This window comes from Protopterus annectens, chromosome 8.part0 (genome assembly GCF_019279795.1).
Source record: "Protopterus annectens isolate FY-2018-M chromosome 8.part0, PAN1.0, whole genome shotgun sequence".
In the NCBI taxonomy this organism is placed as follows: domain Eukaryota; kingdom Metazoa; phylum Chordata; order Ceratodontiformes; family Protopteridae; genus Protopterus; species Protopterus annectens.
The window spans coordinates 854,537,159-854,556,829 of NC_056741.1; the positions used below are offsets into that span (position 1 = coordinate 854,537,159).

General features: G+C 39.9%; 1 protein-coding gene across 5 annotated transcripts in view; it reads right to left on the reverse strand.

Annotated features, from left to right (window-relative positions):
- Positions 1-5,737: 5,737 nt before the first annotated feature.
- The window catches only part of L1CAM (L1 cell adhesion molecule), a 2,005,704-nt gene continuing 1,991,770 nt past the window's right edge, over positions 5,738-19,671 (reverse strand). For 4 of the 5 annotated variants that reach the window (XM_044080361.1, XM_044080360.1, XM_044080358.1 and 1 more), the window contains one exon: positions 5,738-8,354. In XM_044080361.1, the coding sequence (XP_043936296.1) occupies positions 8,123-8,354 (232 nt within the window). In that variant the 3' untranslated portion in view covers positions 5,738-8,122. Of the gene's footprint in view, positions 8,355-14,434; positions 15,053-19,671 lie in introns of those variants that run through there. The other variant, XM_044080362.1, reaches the window with a different exon arrangement.

A 19,671-nucleotide genomic window follows, 5' to 3' on the forward strand; every position in this document is an offset into this window, starting at 1 on the left:
CTTATGGGGTTTTTTACAACCAAAGTACTTTTGAGTGGGAAATGTTTGATTCAACCAGTTGGAATGGGGAGTAGGGTATTTAAAACGTTTTGAGATGGTTGTTTTTGTTATGACTCTGATGATGCCTAACTGTTTGGCGAAAGCATTCTTTAATGCTTAGTCTGTATTTGATTGCAACCTGTGTCTGTTCAATAAATCCTTGACGTGTGTCCACCTTCGTGGTTTGGCTGCTGGACTTTGTGGTAACTGAAAGTGTTTTACTACAGATGTGATGTTTGCTCTGAGAGTGCTGATGGAGAAATATAGAGAACGTCAGATGGAGTTACATTGTGTCTTTGTGGACTTAGAGAAAGCAGATGACAGGGTGGCCTAGAGAGAAGTTGTGGTACTGTATGAGGAAGTTGGGAGTGTCAGAGAAGTATGTAAGAGTGGTACAGGATATGTACAAGGGCTGTGTGACAGTGGTGAGGTCTGCAGTAAGAGTGATGGATGCATTCAAGGTGGAGGTGGGATTACATCAATGATTAGCTCTGAGCCCTTTCTTATTTGCAATGGTGATGGACAGGTTGACAGACGAGAACAAACAGAACTCCCCATGGACTATGATATTTGTGGATGACATTGTGATTTGTAGTGAGAGAAGGAACAGGTTGAAAAGACCCTGGAGAGGTGGAGATATGCTCTAGAGAGGAGAGGAATGAAGGTCACCAGGACTGAGACAGAATATATGTGTGTGAATGAGGGGCAGGACAGAGGAGTGGTGAGGATGCAGGGAGTAGAGTTGGTTTAGGTGAATGAGTTTAAATACTTGGGATCAACAGTTCAGAGTAATGATGAGTGTAGAAGAGAGGCGAAGAAGAGAGTGCAGACAGGGTGGGGAACAGTGTCAGGAGTGATTTGTGACAGATGGGTATCAGTAAGAGTGAAAGGGAAAGTCTACAAGATGGTAGTGAGACCAGCTATATTATATGGGTTGGAGACAGTGGCACTAATGAAAAGACATGAGTCAGAGCTGGAGGTGGCAGAGTTAAACATGTTAAGATTTGCATTGGGTGTGACATGGATGGACAGGATTAGAAATGAGTATATTAGAGTGTTAGCTCAGGTTGGATGGTCTGGAGACAAAGCCAGAGAGACGAGATTGCATGGGTTTGGAGATGTGCTGATGAGAGATGCTGGGTACATCGAGAGAAGGATGCTAAGGATGGAGTTGCCAGGTAAGAGGGCCTAAGATAAGGTTTATGGATGTGGAAAGAGAGGACATGCAGATGGTTGGTGTGACAGAGTAAGATGCAGAGGACAGGAAGAAATGGAAATAGATGATCCACTGTGGCGACCCCTAACAGAAGCAGCTGAATGAAAAAGAAGAAGATACTTAGCAGGCTGCTCAACAGCCAGGCACACAATGATGTACTTACTTAGATAAGGAGTAAAAGGAAGTAATCACAATAAAGATGCAAACTATGTATGCACCGCTGTCCCAAACACTATCATTGAATTTGATCTGCTTAATTGCACTTGGACTGAAACCCTTTGTTGAATTTGCATAGCTTTTTACATGGAAAATCTAGGAGCTGTGGGCAGCAGCACAGACTCTACATGGTGCCCTATCAGGGGAAGAGTTGTATAGACCAACTGCTTTGGGCATCTACTGTAGTGAGTAGTATCCTTAAGATAGGATAACACAGATAACAGACTGCACTCTGTGGCAGGGCTAGTCACTCGATGGTATGAAATATGGCTCAAGGTGATCTGGTCATGTTGAATAATGTCATCAAAATGGCCATGGGTAGTTATCAGTAATAAGTGGGTTGAGGACCCGGTCTACTCCAGCCTACGTCAGGGACCCATGCTAATGGAGGGAGGAGTGTATGTGCCCCTATTGGCCAGTGTGTACCCACCATAAAGCCCGGCAGCCCTGGGTCAATAAGCTACTGGCTGGCCAGTGTCCGGTTGCCCAGCCTGGGTTACCTGGAATAGCTCTATTGAGTGAAAGCTGAACATAAAACCAATTAACCTGCCAAACATGAACTCAGAATTGCTAAACTCAATGTAGGTTCACTGACAGGATAGAGCTTGTAAGTGGATGACATAATGATACAGAGGAAGCTGGACATTCTATGTTCCAAGAGACAAGATGGAAGGGCAGTGCAGCAAAGACACTTGACTTGGGATCCTTAGTCTACAATTCAGGAGGAGGATAGGCTAGACATGGTGTCAGAATTCTGGCGAGAGACAGGCTTCAGAAGACACTGAGGGAGGTCATCAGAAATTAGTGACAGACTTGTGGCAATCAGAGTCCAGTGTAATGATAGAACAGTATTCATAATCTCAGCCTATGCCCCACAACAGTGTTGTGATAGTGAGGAAAAGAGTGCATTCAGACAGCAGTTGCAGTATGTAATAGATAAAGCAGGACACCATGAATTGGTGTTGATAATGGGTGATTTGAATGTGCATATTGGGACAGATAGAACAGGATATGAGGACTGCCTGGGTCTACATGGGTGGGGGCAACAGGAATAAAGAAGGACAGACCGTTCTAGACTTCTGTCTGGCAAATGGCTTGATAGTAACCAACACATGGTTGAGAAAAAGAGAGAGAGTTACAAGATCAAATACAAAAGTGGCCAACATGCAACTCAGGTAGACTTCCTCCTAGTAAGAAAAGGGCACTGGGGATAGAATCAGTGATTGCAAAGTCATTCCCAGTGAAACAGTCGGCCCACAGCCTAAACAACTGGTAGCTGCAAGCAGTAATCAGAGAAGGCTCTAAGTGCAACAGAGACCAGGTTGAAAACCTGGAAATTGACTAGACAGAAAGCCCAACAGTTCAAGGAGTTACTCAGGGCTCTAGCACTCCAACAAGAGGACGAAATAGGCGGAGATGAAGAAGAATGGCAGCACCTCAAAACAACATGTGTGAGGACTACAGAACAGATATGTGTCCAAGCCAGGTATGGAAATAAGGTACATAAGGAAAGCTGGTGGTGGAATCCAGAAGTCCAGGAAGTCATCAAAAGAAAGGAATGCAGGAAAAATTGGGAGATAGAAAAGATGAACCAGGGTAGAAAAAAGAATAAATACCGGTTGGCTAAAAAAGTAGCTAAGAAAGGAGTTGTAATAGCAAAGAACAGGGCATCAGAGGCACTCTACCAGCTTCTAGAAAGTGACTCAGTAGGAGGGCCAAAGAAACTAAATCAGGCTGCAAGGCAAAGACAGAAAAACAAAAGAAGATAGTCAGACACCCTTCATAAGGAATGTCAACAACAACCTGCTGACCAGCTCACAGGACATCAAATGCAGATGGAAGGGGTACTTCCAACAGCCTCTAAATGAAGAAAACCACACAGAGGCTGTACTGCCCCAGACACAGCCAACAGTGAGAGAAGAACAGGACCCCACCCGAAAAGAAGTAAGAATAGCACTAAGGAAAATGAAGTCAGGGGAAAGAAGCAGGCTCAGATGAGGTCACAGCAGATGTGATAAAGATGTTGGGTGTAATAGAGAAGAAATGGCTCCTGAGGGTACTCATAGCAGTGTGGAGAGAAAGAAGTATCCCAGATGACTGGATAATAAACATACATGTGCCAGCGTACAATAACAAAGGGGACATCCACAAGTGTGGGCAGTACGGTGGTATTAAACTCCTGTCACATTGCATGAAAGTTCTGGAGAGCATGACAGATAAATGGATATGCAGAATAGTAGAAAGTAAGATGGGAGATGAGCAGTTTGGATTCGGATCAGGATGCAGTACAACTGACCCAATGTTGTCTGTGAGACAGATAGTTGAGAATAAGCTAGAGATGAGGAAAGAGTCCAACTGAGCATTCCCAGACAAGGAGAAAGCATATGACAAGGTCCCAAGAAAGTTGATTTGGGCAGTATTGCAGTGATTTGAAGTCCCAGAAACATTGGTAGAATTAGTGCAGGCTATATACAAAGACCCTGTGACTCAAGTATGAACAGTGTTCTGTCTCACAGTGGGGTTCCCAGTCGGAGTAGGTGTACATGAGGGTTCAGCTCTGAGCCCACTGTTGTTCATACTGGTGATGGACTACATTAGTAAACAGGTTGGAGGGGACATATCAAGAAAGTTGCTGTATGCAGAAGATGTGGCATTACAGACAGACTCTGAGCAAGAACTTCAGCAAAGGATGGGGGAATGGAATGCAAAACTGAAGGCACATGAGATGAAACTAAGTACATATAAGACACTGGTAATAGTAACAAATTGGGGAAATCAGAAGAAGCTGAGAATTGAGATAGAAGGGAAGACAGAGGAACAGGTTAACAGCTTCAAGTATCTGGGAGGGGTGGTTGAGTAGAACAGAAGTCTGAATGAAGGGATCAAAGCTAGAATCAGAGGGGCTGCAGTCAACTGTCATAGAGTGTCAGGTGTAGTGTAAGACAGAAGAATGCCAAAAAAACTGAAGAGTAAGGTGTACAAAACAGTGGTGCAACCGATACTACTGTATGGTACAGAAACCTGGGCAGTAAAGGCAGAGTAGATGAGAAAGCTAGAGGTGATGGAAATGTAGTGCCTGAAACAGGTGGTAGGTTGCACACTGTGAGACAGACGAAGAAATGAGGACATAAGAACAGAGGCCAAAGTAGCTCCAATTGTAGAAAAGATCAAAGAGAACTGATTATGGTGGTTTGGGCACATGTGCAGAAGAGCAGAAGACAATCTGGTGAAGAAGATTTGGAACAGACAGCAAGAAGTTAAGAGGAAACAAGGGCATCTAGCAAACAGGTAGGATGGATTGCCTGAGAGAAGATTTGTGACAGTCAGGCATGAGTGTCAAAGAAGGCAGAAGTGTGACAGTGAATTGAGATATGGCAGTAGTTAACACGACACCCTGACCCCATGTAGAATATGGGAAAAAGGGGGTTGATGATGATGAATTTTACATGGAAAATAGAAAAGTACATATTGTTTGTTATTGCTAAACAAAGCTTAGATTTAATAAACTTCTGATAAGGATAAAAGTACTCATCTTTGAATTTAACTAATTAAACCATGCTTTAAACAAACGATTCCTGCTTGAATCTGGTTTTCTTATTTTTAATAAAAATGCAAAGTGAGCTATGACCTGGACATTAAATAAGTTTTTACAGCTGTCTATATTAGTAATTTGAATGCTGATTTCATGAATAATCATATATTTGCAATTAGTTTTCCCGTTTTGTGTTTTTTTGTTCTTTACTGCTTGAGGAAATGACCGGTTAATGATCATACTTTCGGTGTGGTGTGTTTGCTGAAGTGCCGTTCACTAATTTTGCCATTCAGAGAGCTTCTCTACAACCCACATTTTTCATATTCATTCATGTTCCTGTTACACATGTACTATTCCTCCTAAATACAGAAGCTCACTGAATTTCCAGCACAAACCTTACAGTAACCTCACTTCCTAACTGACTGTAAAGCTCTGTACTTTATTTGCATAGGTAAGTGGGGCATGTCTAGATAGAGAGAGAGAGCATGCAAGTGACCTTGAACTGACATCCTTTACTGTCACATATTTACACTTGACAAGGAGGGACAGAGGCTGTAATAGTGCCAGTTGCCTTTTATAGGCATCTGTCAGCAACTGACTGCAAAATTGCATAATAAATAAAGCATGTTCTGTAGTGAAGAAATCCAGTTCGATTCCTTTGTTTACCAATACTCCACATCAGCATTTATGCTGTTAGCCAGCTTTTCAGTAATATCACAAAACACTTCTACAGGTTGGTACCAAATAACAATTTATTCTTTGAAGTGCAGATTTTTCTTTTGTTTATTTTGAATATCATCATTGTATATTATTTATAAAAAAATTAAATATCAACATACTGAACATTGGATACACTGACAGTTTCTTTTTTAATGATATCAAGCTATTGATATGCACGTATATTGTCTAAGAGACATGGACAGTTAGGCTATATTTTCTCTACCAGCAGATACAGACTTAAAAAAAACCCACAGTTTTATTTACATTCTGCCAAGAAAATATACACCTTACATCCTTCTTTAAATTTCTTTTAGCGCTGTCACAATAAACAATTTTTAATCTATTTCTATCCTGCATTAGTGAATTCTATTATTGAGAACAAGGGACTGTCTTCCCATGATGTGGCAAAAAAGTACAACGTTGACCCAAAATTCAGTAGATGCAAAGGTGTAAGGACAGCCTTCTATGACAATGACAATTTGCAGTGCTATGTTTCAAGGATGAATAATACCATGACCTGTTATCTTAATCACCTATACAGTTTATTAGGGCAGTGTTTTCTTAGGTTTATAGGTGAATACTAGGCTAGCTGTCCTGAAGGACCATTTTGAGCCTAGCCAATAACCTGAGGTTAGAATAAAACCCCTGTACTTTGTGTTTATGAGATAAAGACTTAACCATTATGCCAAACCAAACCCCCTTCCAGTGTATGCCAGCAATACATACCAGAAAGAGATAGAATTATGGTCCACTGGAAGCCACATGGAAACCAAGTAATAGAAATTTCAGTATAAAAGCTCCCCTCATCATCTTCAAACAGGTGACATCTGCTGGGTCACTTGAGTTTTATGATAGGGATCCCTTTGCATGGATCACTTTCAGTCTATGAAGCACAATGACCAAAGGTTAAAAGGTTATGCCCAAAGACAAAATGAAGGACAGACACTGATTCTGGAAATATAGTTAAGAACATGGAAGTTGATGAAAAGTGCTTTTGTAAAAAAACATAATGATGATATGACTATCATGTTCTGTATATACTAATTTCAGTATGTTTTGAATTGGTGCTGGTAGGCAATTGTTTAGCAGGATTCGCACTCTTTCTTTCAATTATATTTTTGGGAATGCTGTGCATAGCATTTTTAAATAGGCTATGAGTGATCAAGTTTATCTCCAAATTCCTAAACTTACATGTCTCTTTCTTATGAGTCCAGGCTAGTTCTTAATGTTTTTTGGAGGAAAAAAGTGATATAATAATATTTATATTGTTAAGTTTTAACTTAATACAGAATATAATCATTCTGTAAACCTTTGATTTTTCACAAGCTTCAGCAGTATTGTCTTTTTAATCTAGTTTGAAATTTAGATGAAAACTAATCCATATTAATTTTCAAGGTCTTCATGTGCTTAAATTTATTTAATAACTATTGTGGGTGAGTCTTTTCTGTGGCGACAATTATCTAGAGGAAGCTTCTAGCATTTTGCTCATTTTCATAACTAGAAAGAAAATGCAATTTAATGAAATAATGGAATACCCACCAGATATCACATGAGAACATACAGTAACAATTGGGGGTACTGTGTGATTTAGTCGCAGCTCTACAAAGTATTACCCTTTCATAAATGGCTATTCTTTAGCAACTGTTATCATGTCATAGCCCCTTCTGTTCTGACTTCCACCCCTCAGATGCTACTTTAACACCATCTCCCCTGAGCCAATATGCTATAAGACCATACTACTTGAAATGGGATTTGTTACATCACAGTGACAGCGCAGCATGTCATTTCACCCCTCATCAAAAATATGCTTTCACCAATAGCAGAGCTGGAAGGAAAAGAATGTAGGCAGAGATAATAATACACAGCAGAGAATATACTGTTTTACAGAAATAGTGTACAGCTGTTTGCAGCAAACAAGAAACAGATGCATTAATATTTTCAGTCCTTACTAGTTCTTGCCCCAGATATTCGCTATTCCAGGGTCATCTGATATAAATTCATCTTCTTCATCCTGTTTTTTTTTCTTTTTTTTTTTTTTGGTAATTACTAGTCTTCTGTCTTTTGTTCTTGCATGTTTGATATATATATTATATATACCCATGTAGCAGATTTTATTAAAAAATTAAAAATTATTTGGCAAGATGAATAGAGTGGCACCTGAATGAAAATTATACAAGTGTGATAATTTTTCCATAAAACGAAAAAACTATAACAAAAAGAAAAAGAACAAAAAAGAGAGTGTTGCTGAAGAATGCTTAACCCAAAAATGTCAGCATTCGCCACACTGTAAATTACTGGGTGACACTGTGTTTGCCTTTGACTAGCGTGTTTTGAATTCAGATGCAAGTGATGGAATGTGTGTTGTTCAGTGGGCGTTACGGATCTGGAACTATCGTCCACTATTCCAGAGCTCTCACAGCATTGACAGGGGATGTGCCACCAGAGCTGTCATTTCCACCAGTTACATCTTTCTCCCGGGCACCGCTGTACTGGCCAATGAAGGAACCATCCTCGTTGAACTGAACATCCACACTGCCGCCGTAGTCTGCTAAGCTGTCGTCACTGCCCAGGGGCTTGATATCTCCGTTCAGTGAAGGTTGGCTGCTGGTAAATGGCTTCTCTTCATGGTCACTGGGGTAGGGAAGACGGATGGGAAAAAAGAAAGGAAAGAGCAGGAGGAGCTGGGATAATTAATAATTCAACAAAAACCTGGTACATTGTGCAGGATTGAATAAAGGTAAGCAACATGCAGATGGAAGGGAATTAAACTGTTTGACTTTAACTGCATATTTGGGGAACTTATGTAACACATGACCAGCAATGTAAACCCATTAACTCCTAACACTTTTCATTTCATAGTCCTTTCTCACAATTCTTGACTAGTTTTTTCACTTCAGCAGTTTCTACTTTTACACTTTATATATATGTATAACAATGGCAAAATGTAACACTATAAAATATATGTTTCATTTATGGCTATCAGAAAGTAGTGGCTGATATTATTACTAAAAAGTAAGTCTTATCCATTTATCTGTCAAAGACAGAGAACAGTATTATTTTATGCTTGTTGCCTGGGGTCTATTTTAGCAGTTTCAAGTTACTGAATAAGCAAACCTAAAAATGTTATATTGCCCTTTTATGTAATGAGATCAAAGCATAATCTGGATTTAAGAGACAGAAATTTGGGATACTTTACATAGCTAGTCACCTTTGATGAAAACAAAGAGGGCTGAATTCATGAAGGTACATCAGGTTGTACACGGAAGTGTAATCAGCAGGCCCATTACACAGTGTGAATGGTGCTCCAACATGAAAATGTACAGCACCACAAAGGGCTGAGCCCATGGCAGTGCTCAATGCTAATGAAGCATTCTGGGGTTAGAGCCATATGCTGATTAGCCATGTGTTCTTTTCCCAGAACAGCCTCCAAGAAGGCATATATACTGCCAAGTGATTCAAGAAAGTGATCCATTGTGTAGATCAGCAAGGCCATCCCCACAATACTGCATTAGTGAACATAGCCAAAAGGCTGTGTTCAACTGATGAACATGAACATGGGACACACACACACACACACACACACACACACACACACACACACACACACACACACACCAAAAAAACAAGGATTCATCTTTAAAGTACCATAACAGTACTGACATCAAAATAGGAATCATTAGGTGGTGGAAGCAATGGACACCAGGGATTCATCTTTAAAGTGCCATACTAGCACCAAAGTAGGTACAGGGATCAGGGTGGGTGAATTCATTAGACCACCAAGGATAAAGTGCTGTAATGGCAGGAACATTATGGGTGGGGGATACACTAGACCACCACGGAATAAGTACCATAATGGCAGCAGCATTACTACGGGGACCTGGGTGCGGTGGTATACACTAGACAGCAGGGAAAACTCTATAAACTCACATAACACATAGAACAACATAACAAGGATGCAGGAAACCACTGAACACACTCTAAAGTGATGTAATGGCACCGACCGTAGTACAGGGATTGGGGGTGGGGGGAACCACTGGACACCAATGAATACATTTTTAAGTGCCATAATGGCACCAAAGGTATTACAGGGATCAGGGGATGGGGAGAATGACTGGAAACCAGGCATAAAGTGAAGTGCTATATCAGCACAAACATCATAACAGTGATCGGGGGTAGGGGGAACCACTAGACCACCAGATTTGACTTTTTAAAGTGTCATAACAGCACTGACATCATAAGGGTGATCAGGGTGGGGGGGAACCAATAGACTACCAGGGTTGACTCTTTAAGCTGTCATAACAACACCAACATCATAAGGGAGATTGGAGTGGAGAAGGAGAATCAGTAGAAAGGAGACAGAACTGGTGAAGCAGTTACAGTAAGAATAACTGGAAGCTGTACAGGCAGGTAGCTGGAACTAGAAAGGCCTGGTTAACTATGGAAATGGAGCAAGGTAAGCTAGCACATGGGGCACCAGTGCCAGGCAGCTTTGGTTCAATATAGAGTCTCTGTAAGGGGATGCCATATGGTATTACCAGTGCTGGTTAGGTGTGCAAACAAGATCATGACTTTAAGAATCTTCCCAAGTACTTGGTGGTGACCTTGCCTGTTGAGGCCCAAATGTTGATTTGTCTGTCTTTCTGTATATTTACTGCAAGGAGATCAGATTCCAGCTATGGGCAGATCGCTACTGATTGAGAACATGCTAAGAGCAGCACCACCTATGGTGCTCACTGGACTGATAAGAGGGACTAGAAAATAACTGAGTTTAGTAGAAACGTATCACATTTCTGCGGCCCCAGTGAAGGTAAGAAAAATGCCGGCTTAGCAGGTGAAGGATTGGCACCGGGTGGGAGTGCAGACCTTGAGTATCTCACAGAACTCCAACCCCAGGGTATAGAGCAGAATCAAGATGTGCAGGCAGTCAGAGGATTTGTACAGCTAGAAGATTCCCAGATTTGTTTTCAGTAAAATGCTTTGTGAAATTCTGAATAGAAACAACACTGTTTTGTAGTATATGTAGGCCCCAGGCTGGATATGAAATGTGTGTGCCAATCACTAGATGTGATTTGCTTATCACAAGGGCAATTTGAATATATGGGAACCATTATAAGAAAAAAAATCATTTGAGAACATGGACACTGATGGGTATTCCGAAATTATACTGACCTCTAGACCAACACTAAGCTGTAGCAAGGAACTAGAGGGAAGAAGGAAACACCACCTTTGACAGCCAGTGTAGTTCTAGCTGGATGGTCCTCTTGACATGTTGGATGGAACAAATTTGAAGAAATATCCTAACACCTGAAGATACAAATCCTTTGAGAAAGTTCCTATTGCAAGAGTATTTCAAAGTAACAACACATACTGTTGTCTGCTTTGTAATACTACAGGTATCTTTCTAAATAAAATGTAAATGTTTTGCAACTGACCATCATAACTGTAATCATAAAACACTGTAAACAGTAGACTGTCATAGCTGGAGAAAATATTTTAGGGGTGCAACCCTTTGTTTATACATACCCAGTCTTAAGTTGTTCTAGGTCAGAGAAAGGAAATATTCCTGGAATACCACAGATTTGATCTTTTAGTGCAAAACCAGTTTTCATACATAATTATTTGCACAAAAAAATAACAATCATGTGTATATCACAAAAAGCCTGACATCCAAAATTCATGGTTGCATAGTTAATTGCATTTCTGTTTTTCTCATCTGAGCTAAATGAAACTGTACATGAAAGTCAGGACCGGTTGAAAATACCAGCTTTTGCAAGAAATCAAGAGATGGGCATTTATGGCCAAATACAACTCCCCTTGAGGTACAATGACTTTGCTATTAGCATACTTCATTAACAAGGGGTGGGGTGGGGGTCCTAGATGCTCAGTATTCCACAGAGCTCCACAACTTTAGTACATATCTTAAGAACTTGTGAGGTTTAGTCCATCTATTAGTATATTGCTGTAGCTTTTTTACTTATGTATTTATTTATTTATTTTGTTAACTGGGTTAACACACTGGACATGTCTCCATTTTCAGGGATAAACCATGATCACTGTCTGGTTAAGTGACTTGCTCAGAGTCACAGAACAAGCAAAAAAAAAGAGTAAAATCCCATGATTGGAGGAACTCCGTAGTCAGTCTCAGTAAGAAGCTGAGATCCCTCATAAAATCCTCCAAAGCTAGTTACAAAAACAAAATTGCCACGGATTCTAAAGACAACCACAAAGCATTCTATAGCTATGTCAAGAATCTCAATGGCAACACTCAGATCTGCTCTGAGTTACAGCACAATGGCACTAAATATACAGAACCAACTGATATTGCCAACATCCTGGCTGATAGATTCAGTGCTAACTTTTACCCCTCTCTCTCATCCCTTAAAGGGCCCATCTCTATACTGGAAGAATGCAAAGTACCTGTAATCACGGCTGCACAGGTAAAAGACACACTCTCCAAAGCTAAGAAAACAGCATCCATGGGACCTGACAACATCCCAGGCTGCATTCTACATGAACTACAGAACAAACTGGCACCCCACCTAAGTACCATGTTCAGTCATAGCCTCACCTCAGGCTTTGTGCCCACTGAATGGCGCACAGCAATAGTTATCCCACTCCACAAAGGGGGAGCCACCACGGACCCTGGGAACTACTGCCCCATTAGCCTGACGAGCCTGGTCTGCAAGGCTATAGAGTGTATCATCATGGAACTTATAAACAATGACATTGGTAATCTCCAAACTCTGGACCCTACCCAGTTTGGGTTTGTAAAAGGCAGATCATGTCTCCTAAACCTGATAGACTTCTTTGAAGCGGTCACCAAAGCCGTAGATGAGGGTAAGGTGGTTCACACAGCCTATCCAGATCTTGCCAAGGCTTTCAACATCATCCCCCACTCTGGAATTATAGACAAACTCACTAAACTAGGTATAAATCCCTGTGTCACAAGATGGGTTGCCAACTGGCTCACTGACAAAACCCACACTGTAAAAGTAGCAGACTCTAAATCCAACTTCAGACCAGTGACAAGTGGAGTACCACAGGGTTCAGTCCTAGGTCCTCTCCTGTTTGGTATCTATTTCTCTGAAGTGCAGGCTAACACAGAAGGGTCTTTGGCTAACAAAGTTCACAGATGGCTGCAAACTAGGAGCCATAATCAAAACGATGTGGACATCCTACAAAATGGCCTCACTGAGAGATGCCTGGTGTCAAAGCCATGGCCTCAAGCTCAATGCCAAAAAGTGCATTGTCATCCCTTTTGGTAAAAACTCTGTACCCATGAACTACCACATAGGCGGTAGTCTACTTAACACCAAAAGTGTGATAAGAGACCTTGGGACACAGGTGAACAGTAGTCTCTCCGTTGATAATCACATCGCCACATTAGTCAGAAAATCCATCTACGTGGCACACCTCATCACAAAATGTTTCTCATCCAGGAAAAAAGAGGTCATTGTTCCCCTCTACTCACCACTCATTAGACCCATTATGGAGTACAACGCCCCTTTTGGTATGTACCTCACAAGACATCGACAACAACTGGAAATGCCACAGAAATACCTCACAAAGAGGATTACCGGCCTCAAACAGATGCCCTACGCAGACAGTCTCAAAAAACTCCAGCTTTAGTCTGTAGCATATCGCCTACTCAGAGGCGATCTCTGCCTAACATACAAAGCTATGTCAAACCCAGAGCTGTTGGACATGCTCCACGTAAAGAAATCCCAATCCCTCTGAGCAACACGCTCTAGGGACCTAAACCTTGTCACCACAATAAACAGAACATGCTGGAGGGATAGATTCCTGTCCCAGAGACTTCCCATACTCTGGAACAAACAACCTATATATATATATATATATATATATATATATATATATATATATATATCAAACAAAGCTCCTCATTAGCACTCTTCAAGAAAAATCTTGATGATTGGACAGGACATAGGAAATTCATCCCGGGCATCACTTCTGTGGCTCTGCTTGACAGGGGCATAGGAAAATAATTTTCTTGGGTGGTAAAAGCCAGGGTACCATTTGGCTAGGCTTATATAGGCCTTAGGGCCAATGGCCTAGTACCTACCTATGAACCTATGAACCTAAATGAAGGCTGACAGAATCAAACTCTGCACTATAGAATGCAGCTTCTGAATAGTTCACAGCCCTTTTTTATATTTTATTTCTAGATTTTTAGTCCTTATGGAGCAGACCATTAGCTGTCACTAGTACCCCTTCTTAATCTTGGATGCTGGGAGTCATACCTGACCCACTCAAACTTAAGCTGAAACCCTCCTGTTGTCCGAGAGAAGACGGAGGCATGCAACATCATACTCATGGCCATATGTTTTTTTATTGATATGTTCTACCTGTTCCCCCACCTCAGTTCCTGATTTTAGTCTTTTTTTTTTCATATTTCAGAACCTTTGCATTTCCTCATGTCTCTACAACTTAAAGTAATTGTGACAATTTATATGCCATGTAAAAGTTGCCTGTTTTACACAGCAGAGCAGTTGCTGTGAAGGAACAGACATGCCTGCTCTTCTGGACAAGCAGCAGCTATTAAATATTATCATTCGGCATCCTCATGATGTTGCACAACTTACTGCCGAGATAAAAACTTGGAATATTCTGAGATGAGCAAAAAACGGAGCTTGTCTACAGCATGAAGGTAATGGCAGTCACATTTAAAAAAAACTCTTTCAACCGTTGGATTTTTGCAGAATTCAAAGAGGTGACTTTTAATAGAAGGGTTGTTTCCCAAGTTTTACAACAGCAGATGTGTCTTTAATTTTAGAAGCCTAATCTACAGTCCTTATAGTTTATACATTTTTATAATAAATTACATTTAATTTACAGCATTTTGGAACTGTGCAGAAACTGAATATTTTCAAAGCTACAAATTACATACAGTGAAATAGAAAATATACAATTCAGAAATTACTTATTTTTGAAGGTGAGCATCTGCATACTGATAGTACATTAAACATGCTAATTAGCATTCAGTTTACATTTACAGAACAGGGAATTACTGTTCTTTCCTTATAGTGTGTTGCCTGCTGCACATCCTACTCAACATATTGTATCCTAAGGCTACAGCTTTAGCTATAAGTAGTTCAGTCTGGATGGATAATTCATGGAACTTTTAAAATGTTCCCAGTATGCTGGTCATCAGTGCCACAGGAACCCTAAAGCTAATCATTACCCACATGTAAGCATTTCTGTTCTGACAACATTGTGCATGCAGTGGAAATTCTACAGATTACAATGAAACATAATCCATTGCTCTTAATTATGTGTTCAGTGGGCTCTCTGGGTGTCATGCAGAGAGGCTTCAGATGGAAAGAAATGAAACAAAAGAAAACAAAAGAAGATAATCAAACTACTGATTGATGAACAACATATTTTACAATTAACAGTCTATAAAGAAGTCAATAAATGCATGCATGAACTTTTACGGGGCCATTCAGTTACATATTGCACATGCAGGCTGCCAATGCTGTGCAAGCAATGTGACATTATTACTGCATTACATGCTGATTGATTCATGTGGCTCCCTGCATACCCTACCTCTTACATGCACTTTGCTACAGCGAGTTCAGTACTACAGCTCCCCTATGTTTCACATGGTCAAGAACATATATGGTGGGCAACAGAGAAAATGCAACCTATTACAACTTAAAAGCATTGTTTTTGCACTTGGTTGAGGAGCACTTTCCTCTTTCACAACCTTACATATCCTATCTTAAAGGCTATGTGGTCCTGATTATTTGCCAACAAAGTGTGTTTTGTGATCACCAGTCAAAATACTTTGTTTCCTAATTTAAAAACTGCTTCCCTTTTACCTGAAAAACAAAGTTACAGTAGTGCCGCCCCTGGAGTCAGGATGCTAACTATACTTACAGATGTTAAAGGGAGACATATACCTAACAGAAGAACTGAATACGCATGCAAGCAACAAAAATACTGAAGGCTTTTGACAACTAAGTGACATGTTCCTATATAAGGTTCAAACCCAATGTAATACTGTACAGTAGGCTACAGCAAGATGTGTCCATTAGAGATTTAGTAATGCATATAAATGCAACTTCACTCAGTCACTTACACATACTGACAAAAGAGACACACATATAGACAGAGTCTCTCTCTCTCTCTCGTACACACTGACACACACACACAAAACTAAGGATTTTCGACTGGAAACAGACTGCCTGCCTTGCTTGGATTACTTTTGAATACTTAGTAATTCTGTACAATTATATATTTTTTATTATTTTTTTTTTTACTTAAGACAAATTTAAGTTCGCTATTTCTACTACTTTTGTCTGATCTGATTAATATACAGTGATTAACTAGAGATATAGGAAAAACTGTAGAAATAATACATATGTGTGTTTTGGTTTCCCCAAATGAATGGAAGGTGAATTCCAAAAAGATTCCTCAAACACCGATTATTAATGTCTTGTGTGAGTATTACAGTAGGCCTTTGGGCAATGAAAAAACACCCAGAATTAACTAAGCTCTCCCAACACAAATATTCCCAGATGGATTATTGCTTATTTGTTTTCAATATTCTATCAGACACTGTTTTTAAGGCCATCTGCTATGAGAAAGACTTCTTCATTTAGTAGGGCTGAAAGATGGCCAATGAGCAAGAGCTGTTATTCTTATCAAGAGGTACAAACGTTCCTAGAAATTATAATATAGCCTCACAGGGCTAGCTACAATAAAATTTAATTTGAGATGCTGCCTTTATGAAGCATTCTCCAGACAAGCTAATAACCTAACTTTACTGGAATTAGACCCACCTGGACTGTTCGCTTCACCCTAATGAAGACACGGTACCCATGCATACTTGTATCACTTAATCATAATGGAAGAACTGCAGCAACCAAAGTGCTTTCTTGTCACCGTCATCATCATCAACCCCTTTTTCCCATTCTTATGTAGGGTCTGGGTGTCACATCAACATTGTTCAATGTGATTAATTCATATATAAGCCCTTGTCCAAGAGGAATGTCAGGTGGTATTATTAATGCAGATTAAAAAATAAACAGCACTGAATCTTATTCTGCTTCATTATCAGCTCACCATCAACAAAATACGTTAACACTCAGTCAGAAATACGAAGTTGTTAGGAAGGAGCTGCTTTCTGATCTCCCAAAGTGTGGGACATGCTGACTTGTTAACAACCAAGACTGCAGACAAACATTCCTATTTCAAACAGTGATAACCAGAGGATGCCACATCATCTCTGTTCTGCCACGAAGGAACCTGAAAGGTATATACTGTCTTACTAAGAATTTCTCTTTTATATTTTTTTTATTGTGGTAAACAAGGAACATTGCCTAGTCGTACATTCCCAGGCTTTATTATTTGCCAGACACAACTTATAAAAACATAAAGGCTGTCTTTTATTACTTCACAAATGATTCTCAAATCTCTGAACCTTCTTGCATTACAGGCCTTCTGCTAGTAATCACATACAAGACCACAGTGAGGTGGTACATAAACAAACAGATAGGAAAACAGTTCCCCCTCAGACCAGCTCTGGTAGCCAGAAATCTGATGATTAAATACTACTTGCTCCTTCAGGCTATATATATATATATTCAGTCAGAGCATTACATTCTTGCAGACAAGCTGATCAGGACAAGGACAGACCCTCACAGACTCAAGTTGCTCCTGGGGGTGGGGTGAAGGGCTTCCAGAATTTGATCCATCCATGTGAACTCTTCAAGTAAATCTGTTTACCTCCGGTCACAACAGTCAGATTAATTTTGTTCCATATCTCCTTGCTCCCAGGACTGGAAGACATTACTTGATTATTTCCATATATAGGAATTTGTCTGCATGCTTTCCCACCCTTTCTCCTGATATCCAGGGTTCTTCTAAATATACAGAAGGACTCACAAAAAATAATCATGGTGACTCACTTTTTGACCCAGGTCACAATGGATTCCCCTTCTTCCCCATGTGGCCATGGGCAATTACCACAAACTTCCTCACAGTATGGATCTTCTTGTACAGGACAGAGGTTGTTTGGTACTTGCCAACTTTTATCTTCTTCAAGTGAATACCCTGATGATAGAATTTTAATAACTTTTATGCACCTTTTTAGTGAGGAAATGCAGCAGATATTAATGGAGGCAAAGAAACGTGTTACTAGAAAATCATACTTTTATTTTCTAGCTGGTGTTCAACCAAGAACCTGGACCCATTTGAAACTCAGACTCCTGAGTTCTGCACTTCTGTTGTGAATTATATCCTCTGGCCTTACTTTCCCTTCTGTAGACAACCTCTGCTTATCTCTCTTAGCTCCCACACCTTTTCTACCCTGCCTCTAGTGAAATGATGTATGAAAGAGGTTTTACATATCCATCCACCTAGAATGCAGGTTGCTGTTTCTGGGATCTTAGTTTTCTTCTGGGAAGATTTACACTGTTGGTTTTTGAGCATGCTCATGAGGCTGATTGAAGTCCTCATCTTAGAATACAGTGTGACTCTTTACCTTGACTTCTGCAAGAAAAGAAATCTGAGTTCTAACTCTTTTGCCGAGTCATCCCTATCTCCTTTTCTCAAAGATAGGGTAATTTTTGATCAAATCCTTCTTTCGTGCCCAGATTGTCTCAGAGTTACAGTCAGCCACTCTATTCATCTCCTTGTTTCTTCTATAAGTTATAAATAATTAAGAAGAATTTTACTCCCTCTAGATGCATTGGCAACTGAGATACTACATCCACATGACAAAAAGCTTCAAGGTGGCTGATCAGCTTTTGTTTTCCTTTTGTTTTATTACCTCATCAGCAAAAATACTTCTAAGTTAAAAGTCAGGGCCCACTTTACTATTGCTTGAGCTACTTTAGTGGCTCTTTAGAAAAGGGTGGAGTCTAGAAACATAGTAGAGATAGTAACTTGGTCTTGGTCATCTGGGTATGCTTTTATCAAGTTATACCAACTAGATTCTTTACACAGGTCCAGAGCAGGCTTTGCTAGGACTATTATCCAGGGAATCCTGAACTCTGATCCGTCTTCCTCCTCTCTTTCTAAGCTCCGGTATTCTATCCATATAGCTTAGGCTACTGCAACAGTAAGTGATGAACATAGCACAATTGTGTAAGTAAACTTATAAAACACAGCTTTTATTGACACAGTAGGTGCTTTCGTTTTTAAAATAAGACTTCATTAGACTGAGTATACAATACAATTTTTGAAATAAATACCTTATATTACAAGTCACATGATGAACCATTCATAAAAGTCACATGATCAACAATTAGTGTTTTAACTCTTTCATTTTCAAGTATGCCTTAAAACTCTCTACTTCATCAAGTCCAAGGTAATTGCAGGCATCTCACTTCACCTGCCAAATATATCCCTTATGATCAAGTATATCTTCAGCATTCCCTAATAATAATAATTAGACTTTATAACGGCATCTCTTACAACAAACATATGCATTTTTTTTCTTTCCTACAACAGCCTTTGGCCTGGCAAGAGTACTTTTTGTGTTTTATATCTCAATAGCAGATAAATGATCATGAATTCTAACATGCAGTTTCTAGAAATCCTTCTGATATTAAATGCTTCACATTTTTTACAAATAGCAGCGTAAACAACACATTTAAATCTGCAGTTAAAACGTTCAGCTATGAATGCATCTCTATGCCCCTAATTTTTACCCCAGATGTGTCATATATTAAATATTTGCAAAAACTGCAGTCAAAACATTTAAACATGCCTCTCCTTGGAAGTACAACTCATTTTGCTTTGAAAATACTCCTTCAGACTTTTTCCTTTCCTTTTTGCAAAAACAGGCAATTTGCCTACTATTTTAAGAGTATCATAAAAGTAGATGTTCAGCCAGATCACTGTTACAGTAGCTACACCCTCACCCCTCTTTTTTATTTGCTTTTTGCCAGGGTGTGGATTTATGTGCTTTCCTTTTTTT